A 14,814-nucleotide genomic window follows, 5' to 3' on the forward strand; every position below is an offset into this window, starting at 1 on the left:
GTATTGTACGTACATACATATGTATGTGAACACGGCTATTTACGTAAATATACATACATATATATAGACACATGGATGTTCCTATACTATACATAGTACGCAAATCATGACGTTAAAAATATTAAAAACAAAGTCTCGTTCGTATAGGTAAGACAAAGAAAAAAATATATTTCACATCGACATTGTGTTCTCATTTGTATAAAATCATTCATCACCGTAGAAAAATAAAAAAAAGTCTCTGATAATGGCGCGGTATCGTCGTCGATACGCGCGGGTATTAACTCGCGTGGCTCGTTTCGAGTAATGGCCGTAAGAAGAGAATCGTAGAGAGAGAGAGAGAGAGAAAGACTCGTGGTGGACTCATCGGATAATTCAAGTGCGATGCGCGTTCTTACGAATCGTCGACCGAGGGGAAAGAGATGCTGCTATAGGAGGAAAGGGGGATAGTGGAGGATAGGATTGGTAAGAAAAGATACGACCTTGACGTATCTTCTCGTTCCGTTTTCGATCGACTCTTTCTCCCTCTCCCTCTCCCCACCACACTCGTTTTCTTTCTTTCCCGTTCGCTCGCTCGCGCGCGCGTTCGTTGGCTCGCTCGTGCTTGCAATTTCTTGCCGATCACGGCTCTGTATACCGGCACGATTAAGTCGTACGCATTCGTACAGAACATTGTTGGGAACCCTGTTACCAGGCGTCCACATCGCAAAAGGGAGATAGATAGCCGACGACCATAATCGGCTCTCGTAATTGCATCCGCTCCTTCCTCTCTCTACTACCCCTCCTTTCTCTTTTTCCCTTGCTCTCTACGTCTTTCATCTCCGAAGCAAAGCTACGCGATATCATCGGTGGCGAACGTACGAGTTTGATCGAATCGAGTTTCCTCGTGAAAATCTTACGACAACTCGTTTGCCTCGCGAACCGACGCTCGAACCATATTGATCGAATGATCTATGCCCGTAGCTCACACATCTCTTGCCCCACTCTCTCTCTCCCTCCCCTCCCTCTCTTCAGTTTTATCATTTCTTACCTCGATGATACCACTAATTTTGCCTTGTTCTATAAAAACGAGAAAATTCTGCCGAATTTGGAATAGAATAATAGATGATGTCCTTAGAAGAAAATTCAAATGATGCTAACTATGTATTTATCTAATATGAAATATTATATGGTATACAACGTATATAAATAATTTCACGTTCATGTAACCTCGAAGTTTCATAAGAAAGTAGAAAAAGAAAAAGATTGAGAGACAAAGTAAACGAAAGTAACAGAAGTAGAATGTGTGTGGAAATAAAAGCCGTATGTCGAGACAGTTTGCGTCCTTCTTCGCTTTTTAACATATACTATATGGTATTAAGGGTGGATACGACTTACGTCACGCTAGAAAATGCGGGCAAGGTTGTTCCTTTTCCCAAGGCGCGTATACGCCATAATGAATACGCCGGAACCGCAACAACGATCAAACCGATACCACCGAGTGTTATCGAATAAGTAGAACGACCGGACGAGAGAAACACGTTAACTTCATTTTCAATGTTTTCTCAACCTCTCAAGAACAAAATTTGCTCAAAATTGATTCCTCTGTAATAAAGAAGTCTACTAAATGGGAAATTATAGTTTACCCAATCGATAAATAGACACGTTACAATCGTTGGCGATATTTAAATATTGCAATTTAACGAGCAGGAAAGAGATCATTTCAAAATCCAGATTTGAACGAACTAAATATCGTTATCGATCAAGAATACTGGTTCTCTACGATTAAGTCCAGCATCTTTTTATGTTTCTGAATACGAAGTAGTAGGATTTTGATATCTGAAAAAAACAGAAAAGAGAGAGAGAGAGAGAGAGAGAGAGAGAGAGAGAGAGAGAGGCAATTTCACGTAAGATTTCAATTATATCTAGATCCACAAAAAGTAATAAGTAAGTGTATCCTGGAATCATTTGAAACGAAGAGTGCATACGACGATAAGAGTATTTATTTATTCATATAGGTCATGCTAAACAAGGTAACTTGTAATCGAATGTAATCAAACTTTTTTTCTCTTGAAACGTTTTTTCCATTGGAAATTAAAATAGTAATATGAAAAATATTTTGAATATCTCTCGATAATGAGAAAAAAGTTTAACCGAACGAGTGAATGAATCTTTTACGGATATAGAACTTTTTACATATGCAATATCTCGATGAGGACTCTTGGACAAAACGAAGTCGAGTCCAAGTATCAGGTTTCAGTGTTTCTTTCGTTCGAAAAGAAATATCGCGCTCGATTCGTTTGCCTGGCTCGTTCGAGATGTCCGACCTTCACCCGACTACAGTCGCCATTATGCTCGTTACACACCGGTCGCGGTTGTAATTTACGGTTAACCGAACGGAAGCCGAAGGGGAGCGACCGCGTTGTAACGAGGTCGGCGAGTATAGGGTCTTAACGAAGAAACCACCTCGATTCTCTTACTTCCCCCACTCCGCCTGTTCTTTTCCCCTCTTCTCTCACTTCGTCTACCAAGTCACCGTCAAACTTCTTTTGCATCTCCAATACGAGCTCAGGTACTTACGTTACCAAGTTTTAATTAATGACCTATTAAGGTTTTATTTTTTCACCTTAATAACAAAACGTGTTTTTAAGGAAATGTCGTTTGACGTCAGTACCGTCAGTTCTAATCTGTCGACTATATATAAATGCGGAATGAATTTCTGTAGTTTCGATGATTACGAGACAAAAATAAACTTCAAAGGTTGGAATATTTTATTAACGAGATATCTTTATTGATTTTTCCTTTGTTGATTATGTTGTAAAACTTTTAAAAAAAAAAAAGAAAAAGAAGAAAATAGAATAGAGAAGATGAATAAAAAAAAAGAAAAAAAAAAGAAAAAGAAAAAGAAAATCGAAATGAGGCAAAAGATGAGAAAGAAGGAGACGAAGATAAAGGTGTGCGAGTTTCGAGAGGACGCGTGGGCGTCGAACAGGACCTGAGAAGTACCAGGCACAATCTGATTTTCGAGGATACGAGAAGAAAAGTGTAGACTGCTCGGTAACACGGTTCCAAACCTGTTTTTCGTTTCGAACGCGTACACCGCGCCTTAGCGACTCTCGTTATCTTCGATCGCGAGAGCTCACTTCCTCGTTTTTACTTTTGCCAATGGGGAAACAGACCTTGCGAGTTGACTCGTTAATGTTTTTCAAGATCTCGAAGAACGTGCTCTTCTTCTATGGTTTTCTCTGAAGAAAATAAAAAAAAGAAAGAAAAGGAAAAAAATATTGTCGAGATTTCTCGCGGAGAAGGAGAAAAGAAAATAAAAACAAATAAAAATATCGTTCGCTTATAATCAAATGAAATTAAAAAGACACGCTTATACATATTAAGAGCGGCCTTTTCTTTTCTATTCAGGCACAGAAAAGTGCTTAAACACGTTCGAATCGTGACGACACAATGGCACGGAGTGATCTGGGCCAAAGGTGTCCTGCCGTCAAAGGATCGTGACCCATAGATCACAGCGTAATCGCGAATGATCCATTCGCCCTTCTCTCTCTCTTTCTCGCTCTCTCTCTCTCTCTCTCTCTCTCTCTCTCTCTTTTTCACTCGTTCACTCACTTCTTAAAAGCATCGTGTCGTAATAACTTCCAACGACTGCACCTCGGTCCTCTGTTAGTCACGATCGATCTCGATCCATAGATTGTTTGAGCAGGATGTATTATTTCTCGATCGAGAGAGATCGTTCAACTTAATCACGAGAATCTACGAAATTATTTTTTCTTTTTTTCTTTTTTTTTTACACGAAATCTTTCGACATTCGAAAGGAGAAATAAACTGGATAAAAAAGGATTCGGTGTATAATTGGTGATCAATTTGATTGGTGCAGGAAAAGAGAATTCTCTTCTTTTTTTTGGAGGAATTCGATCCAGATGTGCGGTTATCTAGTTGCTGGAGAATGTACATGGGAAAGAAAAGACAAGAAGAAGAAGATGAAGAAAAAGAAGAAGATGAAGAAAAAGAAGAAGTAGTAGAAAAAGAAGAAATAGAAGAAAAAGGATCGAGACGACCTTGAGAGAAATAAGGTAAAAGCGTTCGTCTTTCTAGTCTTGCTCGAATACCACCCTCATATTTTCTCACCCGTGAAGATATCCAAGGGAGCGTACCGACACACCGTCTATCTTCTTCTTCCTCCTCCTCCTCTTTCTCACTTATTTATTTATTTATATTTTTTTTTTCTAGAAAACAGTTTCCTTTTCTCTTTCTTTTTCTCTCTTTCATTCTATCGCAATTCAAAAGAGAAAGAGAGAAAGATCGTGCAAGCAAACGGCGTTCCGATCGAATGAGTCGATAAGTATAATTAAGGCGACGGAAAGTCGAAGAGAGGTACCGACTCCGTTGCCTTTGAGAAGGAAGGGCGGTTAGGGCTTTGACTTACCGCCTCGCCGTTATCGTTGATGATCGATATTATCTAAGGGATGTTAATAAAATGTCATTTCGTATTTTCCTGTCGATTTATTTTCTTAAAATATTAACAATAATAGTACCCTTTAAAATGAATAGTATCAAGAAATAACTCTGGGAGTATTATTAGATATTTCGAAAAAATTGTTCTGCTTCGAAAAATGTTATGTTCATTCCTTAGGTTAAAATCCTTTTTAAAGTGAAAAACTTGTATGACAGTGGTGGAATTCGAAGGGGCTAGAGTTCGCAGAAGGGCCAAGGGTATTTCGAAAACGTACATCCTCCTCTTTGAGAGGAGCAGCATTGTTATGTTAAACGAAAAAGACGGTTAGCCTGGAAAGGACAAGGGGAAAGACGAGAAGACGAAGGAGAAAGAGAAGGCGAGGTCCGCAAAAGAGAGAAAAGAGGAAAGAGGAGAAAGAGAGAGAGAGAGAGAGAGAGAGAGAAAGAGAGAGAGAGAGAGAGAGAGAGAGATGTATATGCGAGGAGAGAGGAACAGCTGTTCGTTCCTGGCTGGGCAGCTGCATCCCGTGGCACGTTCCGCCGGCCAAACTGAGAAGAAGAAGAAGAAGACTGCCAAAGACGACCTTCGCGACGATGAAGAGGAGGACGAAGAAGAAAAGATACTCGATCTTGGACGAGGAATCGAAGCGTGACCCATACCCTTCGAAAAACCGTCGCAAGAAAATGGTGGTTGTTGCAATGAGATTGGATCGGCAATTCGTTCGTAAAAACATTCCCCATTATCTGCGGAATAATACTGACAATTCGGAAAACTACGACAGAAATCATCTCCTCTTTCATTCGTATTTTACTTAAAACTCAATGAATTTACGATCTTGTAGATCATATAGATTATATAAATTTATATAAATGTTATATAATATTATCTCTCTTCCGACGATACATACATTTCGTATATATATACGAAAAAGAATATCTATGAAAAGAAATTCTCTACGATCTCTTTTAATTTACATGATTAATTTTTTCTACGATTATCGAAAATTTCATTTTGCTTTATTTTCATATTCGATTAGAATTAATTTATAAAATTTCAAAAAAGTGTATATCTGAAATATTTCTTTAACCGACTGTATCTGAATCGAGTTCGTTTTAATTCCGAGTACCGGATACTTTCTCCGATAAGTGAGATTCCGATTTACATGAAATAGAGGCAACGAAGTGAAACGTACGTTCGGTCTCGAGACACGTGTCGCGAGTACCGTGAAGATTCGTAAATGTTGGAATGGGAGAAAAAAAGAAAGAAAGAAAGAGAGAGAGAGAGAGAGAGAGAGAGAGAGAGAGAGAGAGAGACAGCGCATAAGTTGGTTTCTTCCTTCGTCGACGGAAGGTCATTGTCGAGCGGATCGCGACACAAGGCCCGAGCAAGTAGGCAGGAGGAGAAGCCGAGCTCCGGCGCACTAATTGCGAGCACCGTTACCGTTACTTTCCGGACGGCATGCCTGTTTCTGTCACGTTAACTCGTCCGGTCCATCCAGAATGTTCGCATAGTCGTCTTAATCCGAGAATCCGTAGGATAGCGGATTTTCATTCCGTTCATCTCGACGAACGGATGCCATTCTCTCTCTCTCTCTCTCTCTCTCTCTCTCTCTCTCTCTCTCTCTCTGCAGAACTTTTTCTTTGGATTTTTCTTTATATCTTAAAATAAACTCAGTAGAGAATGATTCCTTAGGGAATACCCTTGAAAAACGTTCCAGTTTAAAAATACATATTCCGTTCGTTCTAACTTAGAAGTCGGAACTTTAAGAAAAAGAAAAGAAAAAAAAAATATTCGAACGATGAAAGAGGATAGAACGTATTCAGTATACGAGGAGTCCCATACGAATTATCAGGGGGAACACACGGTGTACACGTGTGTCATAGTATTTATTGCTTCCGTTTGGAGACAGGTGATAATAAAAGTGTAGCTTCCCTGCGTACAAATATCGATTTAGTTTCCGTCACGTTTATAATTGATTTTTTTTTTATCGATTACATAAGAAGTAACTACTTTCGAGATTACGTTAACGGTAAAGGGTTAATGACTTTTTCAAAAGTCTCTTAGATTTGCTAAAAAAATCAATGGTAAAGTAAATCAATACAGACAGACGTTACATATATAAAATTCTAAAACTATTCGATCGCGAATTGAGAGTTGAAATATCGTGATGAATTTTATAGCTATGACGACAATTAAAAAGGACGAAATGCTTTTGCACGTGATTTTACTTAATAGTAGAAAATATATTTTTTGATAGAAAAAGACCGTGATTAACAACAATGGCCTTTTAAATAATTGAAATAAAAACTTTCCTCTCCTCCTCTTCCTCATTCTCGAATTTCCTATAAAATGTACCACCTTAATTCCTCGAAATCATTTACCCGACTGCGTAAAGATAAAATGAAGGAAGACACGCTAATACTAAGATACGAGTTTGGACGAACGCACGGCAGACTCGTTTATCGAGGTCAGGAACCAAGAGAGGAGTCTCGAATCGAGATTCGAGAAACGCAGTGTGACCCGGTGACGGAACGCGCTTAAGAAGTGGTTGGGATGCGACTGGGATGCACCGGCGCCTCGAATATACCCCCTTCTTTTCCCTTCCCTTTCCCGTTCCTCCATAGTATATATCACTATTTCTCTCTCTTTCTTTCTTTCTTTCCTCGAAGTAGCAAAAGACGGTGGCAGAAACGACGAACCGAACGACTCGAGAGCGACTATGCTTCGTGAGACGTTCTTACTTATCGGGGTCATCGAGCTCCTCTTTTCTCTCGCGAGTTCGACGAAGAGAATCACGAAGGATAGTCTCGACCATCTTTCTCTCTCTCTCTCTCTCTCTCTCTCTCTCTCTCTCTCTTTCTCCCTCTCGATAACCTCTTCCCGCTTAGCGTAGCTCGTAAAGCGTATTGTTTCGAAGGGAATCTTTCTCTGTCTCTTTCTCTTTCTCTCACATTCAGCCAGATATCGTCCCTTGCAGCCAGTATATCTTCCGAAGCAAGCTCGTACTTTTGTATCTTAGCTCGTGCCGTAGGTAAAAGAGAGAAAAAAAAGAGAGAGAGAGAGAGAAGAAAAACTTGCAACGTATCTACCTATAAGGATATAAATATCGAATGGCAAGTGCATAGCGGACGGTTTCTGCATACTCCGCCCGGCCACAGGCTATTTTCAACCCACGCTGAACCCTCTCCTCAACCTTCTCTTCTTCTTCTGCTGCTGCTGCTGCTGCTTCTTCTTCTTCCTCCTTCTCTATCTTCCTCTCACTTAGATCCATTCTCCGTCTTTTTCCTCTGCGCTATTCTACGAGCCGCGACGACCCAACACCGTAAAGCTCGAATCCGCGTCTCTCTCTCTCTCTCTCTCTCTCTCTCTCTCTCTCTCTCTCTCTCTGTTGGATCGAGCAAGACCGCTGGGATAGATTTATTTCTCTCGGTCGTCTCTTGCGTAACAGCATCAACCGTAAAACGAGAAAGAGAAGTACTCTATGATTTGCGATTATGAAGTCGCGGAATAGAGTAAAGCTATAGTAAGAGAAAAACGTGAGTATCCTTAAGTTTTCTTGCTACTTGCAATAAGACGTACCCCGCGTGTACGCAGTCGCCAGATGTTACCGTTCGATGATTTGACCGTTGCTATGGTACAACCGTTCCATTCGTTCGTTCGTTCCTTATTTCATTCGTTCGTTCGTCCCGTTAGAATACTACCTATAAACCCAATAAACTATGAAAGAGATGTATCGGTGACCATCCGTGTCAACAATATCCTTCCTGCCGTGTAATTCATATTCTGGGTTAATCTCGATTGTCGAGAAGTTTTCGAGACTCGAGATAGAACATTACAAGATCTTATACTTCAAAGATCATTGATTATTTCCTATCTCTATCGTATATAAGATTACTTTCTTCCCCTCTTCTTCTTCTTCTTCTTCTTTTCCGCTACTCCATTTTATTCCAGTCCACTCTACTCCATTTCTACTTCCTTTCCTACCTACGTTTAGATAGATAAAATAGTTTCACAACGATGAGAAATTTTGTAGTGACTCACGTTTGTAACATTCAACACGTGGAAGTTTACGTCTAACATCGTGTTACCTTCGAAACAAAAATTTCACGTCTACATTCCGCACGGATGATTTTCTTATATCGGAGAAAGAACGAAACAACAAGGCGAGAGCTGGTCACGTATTATACATGCATATATGTGTACGTACATACATACATATATACATACACAAATACATACATACATACATACATACATACATACATACATACATACATACACACATACACGCACACAAGAAAGACAACGACGTTGCTGTTGCACTGTGCGTCATCGTAATTCAAAAGCGTCCACGCGGGATAACGCGTCGATAGTAGAATCTATAAAGATCTTTGCAAGAGTACTGTTTCTTCTCTTTCTATCTCTATTTAATCGATATTTATCTTTTTCTCTTTTTTCCTTTTTTTTTTTCAAGTGAAAAGACGACGCGCTTGGAGAACGTTAAAGAACTTCGTGAAGATCGCTCCGTGATGTTCCGCTCCGGAATAGCGGGTGTCTACCGTGACACCCTCGCGCGCGATGAGGTTAATGAATAAATCATGCGAGTGTATCTCACAAGACACAAATTGAAGCCACGCTGGTGGCTGCAAAGGCATTCTCTTTTTTCTTTATCACACGTACACAAAATACACACACACATACTGATAGAGTAGTGAGAGAAAAAAAGCGAGAGAGAGAGAGAGAGAGAGAGAGAGAGAGAGAGAGAGAGAGAGAGAGAAGAGTAAGGAGAAAGAGAAAAGAGAGACATTATTTTTATTAATTAGTTAATATTATCAATGAATACAAATTTCATAGAACGTCTACCTATTATTCCATTGCATAAAAATGTTAGCAAGTACTTAAATAAATAGGCATAGTATGATACGAAGAATAAAATTTCTCCGTAGATCTTATTTATTCGTAATAAGAAATTTTCCTCTACTTCGAACGCGATAACGTGGAATTGTTCTGAGAATAATCTTAAAGTGGGTGCTATTCTATCGAGAGAGAATGCGAGAGAGAAAGAGAGATAGAGAGAGAGAGAGAGAGAGAGAGAGAAAATGATATAAACAGAGAAAGAGAGAGATAGATAACGAGACGATAAAGATCGACGCGAGTTTATGCGGGTATTGTAGAATATAGTAAAAGATCTCTCTCGTAAAGAGTCCGTAAAATAATTTTCTTATTTCGTTTTTCTAGCAATATGGAGAGTCGATAGTCTCCGAGGAGGACATAAGAAAAGAGTTTCATCGCGTCGTCGCTCATTTGCAAAGGAGAGATCGTAGAAAAAGAAAGAGAAAGAGGAAGGGGTCGAAGAAAAGGAATCGGAAACGCAAATAATGATCGTTCAAGAATCCAAAGGAAGTCAACGAATGCAAAACTCGGCCAATAAAGATTGTTCCATGAACGTTCCATGAACGTTCCATGAACGGAGGCACAGGTATCGATTTCACAGGCAACAGACCACTTAATTGGTGACCACGGAACGCGAGCTTCGGTTTATTTACATTTCGCGAGAATAACGTAGCGTAGTACGATATAGCCATAATATTTATGCCAGAGACCCCTTTTCTTACGGACGTTTATGGCGTCGCTCTGACGATTCGAGTCTCAAGATCGAGCAGCTATAGTGAAATGCCTCTCAAGACCACTCCTTATCTCTAGTTTATTGTACGTGCTTCGATACTCGCTCTTTCTTTCTCTTTCTCTTTCTTGGCGTGCGACTACTAAAAAAAGATAACCTCGATGGAAAGAAAATCGAACGTTCGAGTTTGCGACTCGAAAGACTCTCTTATTTGAGTTTCTCAACTCGACGACCTTGAATTAATTAATCTCACGAATAATTCACCAGGAAATTCTATACAACAACGATGAAAACAAAGAAAGATCCATCGATTTAAATGCTAAACTCGTAGGATCAATTCAATGTTATAGGGGCACCTGTGAATCTAAGTACATGGTATCTCTACTGTGATCGTCTATACCCGAATGTAGTGACTTCTTTTTTTTCTCCTCCATCCTGCCTCTATTTTACATAAACGCTCGCGAACACTAATAAAAAGGCTAAGTCTTCCGGTAAAAGTTTCTAAGAGATGAACCCAAGTGGTCGGTGGTGCAAACGTTATTACACGATACTTTTCTTTCCTACGTTCTGTTCTGAACGCTCATGATTGACGGCAGCATAAATCTTTGTAATAATTAACGTCGTTGCGGAAGAACTCGAATGCGTCCGGTCGTTAAGCAAAATGCATTAACAATATATCTCATGTGGGTGAAGGTAGAAAAGTAATTATATATACAGTCGCGGCATTTGATATTGTACGAAGGACTTGTTAACTTCCTTCTTCGTTAGTAGTACATAATTCCCCTTTTCATAGAATCAACGTAGAACACAGCCATTTTATATATATATATATAATATATATATAATGTCTAATCTATAATAAACCAATCTAATCTATAATCTAATCGCTTATCTAACATAATATCCGTATCCTACGTTATTTCAAGATTTTCTTAACGTTTCAAGTTAAAAGTTTAGTGAAAGATTTACATTCTATACGGATTAATTTGAAATATGTATCTGTGTATTTGATATTTTGATATTTCGAACGAACTTGTTATTTCCTTTTTTTTTTTGTTGAATATAACGATGAATGTCGTTCATACATAAATACATACAACATTATCAATATATGTAGATATAACATCACCAAGAGTTTCTTCCGGAGAGTTATGCAGATGCTTACTATAGGCAATCGTCGAACAAAAGGATCGGGAATGAAAATGGCACTCGAGTAAATCGAGGGTGAATGCGCGATTGGTCGTGACCGTAATACGGCTTTCATCTTAATGTTGAGGACTGTCGAAGTTTACGTTATTTAAAGGAGACAAACAAATATTTTTTACGTGCTTGAGATATACGTAAGTATATATCAGCACTTTTTTTATAATACTCTCTCGCGATCATGTTTTCTTTGTCAGCAGCTTACGTATGTATGCATGTATATATATATATATATATATATATATATATATATATATATATAATGGCTCGAAAATAACATTGCAAAGAATCAGAAAGTAAAATAAATTAAAATATTTGTACGAAGAAAATCAAATTACAAAGCGAAATCCTCTCTTGTTTTATTCATCGTTTAATACGTTAAATGTGCATTTGGTTTTAATATCGTCCAATCGTTGCAACGAGACGAGTCTAACAAAGTCGCACTTTTCTAGCTTCTCTAATCTTGCATCCAAGTAAAGAACGCGTCATCCATGACCTAGCCCCGACCGAGACCCTAACGACATCGGTGCTATCTACGATTTCATCGATTTCGCAACGTGCGAGAAAAATAAAATTACAACGAACGGTCAATTTATAATGTTTGCACCACGAATGGGTAAGGCTGGTAGGAACATTTCGAGATAAGCTTCTTTATTCTTGTTTTTTTTATTACTTTTTCGTTTTTTGTGTCGGAGAACGCTGGACCGGAGGCGAAAAGGAGGTAAGGAAGGATGGTAAGGAGAAACGGGGGAGAAAAAAAGAAAGAGGGAGAGAGAGAGAGAGAGAAAGAGAGAGAGAGAGAGAAAGAGGAAAAAGGTTGGAGGGCGTAGGTCGTAAAATAATATCGGCACGCAAAGGTTCGACCTCGATCTCACGGTAGGAACAAGTTTTCTCATCGTCGAATCCCAAAATGCCGATGGGTCGGTCCCAGGGAGGCTCTAATCAAACGGAATTATTCTTCGTGGTCGAGAAAACGATATTCGGAACGACTTTCGAAGGCGTTTCGACCAACGGAGAAATTACGTCACTCTTATTTTACGACACTTTCAATAATCCTTTCTACATAAAAGTTTCTCCTTTCCTTATTCGCACAACGTTATTCGTTCAAAATATTAACCTGAAATAATTATATATATATATATATATATATATATATATATATATATGTATGTATGTATGTATGTATATGTATATGTATACACATGCATATATATATATATGCAAAGACTTTTGTAATAATTTCTAACCACGAATGTCTCTCTTTTTTCATTCGTATAAAAGAATAAACGTATTATTTAGAGGTTACATTGCGATTTCGATATCTGGTGATTGGAGCAATTGCGATAATTTTCAGTTTAATTTTTCGAATTGGAAAAAGAAAGAGAAAAAGTTAAAAAAAAGAAAAAAAAAGAGAAAAAGTGGGAAGAAAAAGAAAGAAAACATAAAAGAAAGAAAAAGAAGGCTTTAAGGACGTTACGAGGAGGATGGAATTCAAAGATTCTAATAAAGTTTTGAAAAACCGGTTGAAGAAGAGAGAAACGTGAATATTTCCTCTGATTTTCACTATTTTCGAGGACAAGGAAGAACGATGTCTCGTGTACGATGAGAAAGAAGAAGAAGAGTCTCGAATCGGTTGGTGTCGCTCACTTACCGTGCGAAAGGCTGTTCCTCGACTTCGTAGAGCTCCTCGAGGGTCTGCTTCGAGAGAAGCCTCTCCAGTCTCTCGGGCGTGGGAGCGAGGTGCCCCGGGATGCTGGTAGGTTCGAACAGGCCGTCCGCGGTCATGGCGCCGCGCGACTCCTAAGAATCTTTCCTCGTGTGTACGTTGCTACGTCGTCTAGATACGCGCGCGCGCGCGCGCGCGTTTCGCTGTGTGTGTATTTACCGCACGACGACAATATATGCGTGTGGGTCGTGTAGTTTATCGTGCGTACGTGCGTGCGTATATGTGTATGGTTCGTATATGTGTGTATGTATATTGGTATGTCTCTTCCGTGGCACAGAAAGTAAGTTACAAAAGGGACAAAATAAATCCGTCGACCTCGTGGCACGAGAAACGAAGCGAGTATCGTGTTGGTTGTCGTAGCCGAACCGGAAACAACGCACTTTTCTAAATAAACCGATCACATCCGGCTATACGTTAATACGTATAAATATTTGTATATGTATATGTATACGTATATATGTACAGACGTATACTCGTTTATTGGACGCGCGTTGACCTTAACTAGAAATTAATATCCGAGTGCACAAAAGAACGATATAAAACAAGATCGAGGAAAAATAACGCGCTCCGTCACCACGTTTTCTCACGAAGACCTTTCTACGCGGCGTCAGCGTAACAAGGAACAAGGAGACATCACGTCACTGTCGCGAAGAACGGATCTCGAACGAGGAGAAGACATCTCTTTTCTTCTTCTTTTGCCTTATATACACCACCACCTGCTTTCCTTCTGTCTTCTATTGACATAAGATTTCCAAAGAACGGAAGCGGTTGTAGTTAGTTTTCTTCCTAGATATTCCGTAGATAATTTTCCTTCGTAACAGGATGAAAAAGAATAAACGTGCTCACGACGAGGGCGAATTGTACACTGTATATATCTCGTATTAACCGAGGCACGCGCCTTACAGCCGTGCGAGCTTTCCAGCACGCAACCACCTCGCGCGACGATCAAACGACGATTGAACGGCGATCCGCCGAACGCCGACTCCCCACTCTTCCTTCTGCCGTGCGATACGCCACCGGAGTGGGGGTTCAACACTCGCCGGCGACATCGAATGTATCCGAAGTCTACCGAAGATTACCGAACGTTTTCGCGCGAACTACGAACCCTCCCCGATTTCTCCTTTTTCTTCTAGACGCGCGTTCTCGTTGTTTTCTTCTTCTTCTTCTTCTTATTTTTCCTTCTCCTTGTCTCTCTTCTCCTCCTCCTTCATCTTCTCCTTCTCCTCATCCTCCTTATCCTCTTTCCACTATTCCTACTCCACTCTTCTTTTTTTTCTTATCGTATCGTGCGATGACTCCGCGAATCGTTCCTTAACTTCTCTTTCGTTCTTTCTCCTTTTCTCGATTTCAATGTGACGAATTAACGCGATCTTCCTAGGTATATATATATATATATACTTTATATCTTTTTAGTCCATCTTACCAAGAGACGAGAGTCTACAACTACGATCGATACTAGCGTCTCTTTAAAAGGCTGTTCAGAATTCTCTTTGGAATTTTCGTCTGTTTGCATTTCGTCGCAGCTGCCGACCGAATTGATAAATTATTTCGTAGCAGTAGCTTGTGGTTGTTACCGAGGGTCACCTTGAAATTAGCCAGAAACAATTGTTTTAGCAGGTCGAATTGAAAAATTATTCTTTAAGAAAAAGAAAATATTTTTATTCGGAGAAACAACGATGATTATTTCTGTGAGAGGGGAAACACGAGATACGGTAGGACGCGACGGGATCTTGTCAACCATCTTACATGATTATGGCGAGCCAGCATGAATAATGGAATGTATAATTTATAGGTTTCCAAGCGAAAGAGAAGCGGCAACGC

General features: G+C 39.6%; 1 protein-coding gene across 1 annotated transcript in view; it reads right to left on the bottom strand.

The window, feature by feature from the left end:
* LOC124422293 (serine/threonine-protein kinase 17B-like) overlaps nucleotides 1–13,983 on the bottom strand; it is a 78,049-nt gene extending 64,066 nt beyond the window's left edge. The window contains exon 1 of the mRNA XM_046958548.1: nucleotides 12,919–13,983. Within this exon, the coding sequence (XP_046814504.1) occupies nucleotides 12,919–13,052 (134 nt within the window). The 5' untranslated portion in view covers nucleotides 13,053–13,983. The remainder of the gene's footprint in view (nucleotides 1–12,918) is intronic.
* Nucleotides 13,984–14,814: the final 831 nt, after the last annotated feature.

Source organism: Vespa crabro, chromosome 2 (genome assembly GCF_910589235.1).
Source record: "Vespa crabro chromosome 2, iyVesCrab1.2, whole genome shotgun sequence".
NCBI lineage: Eukaryota > Metazoa > Arthropoda > Insecta > Hymenoptera > Vespidae > Vespa > Vespa crabro.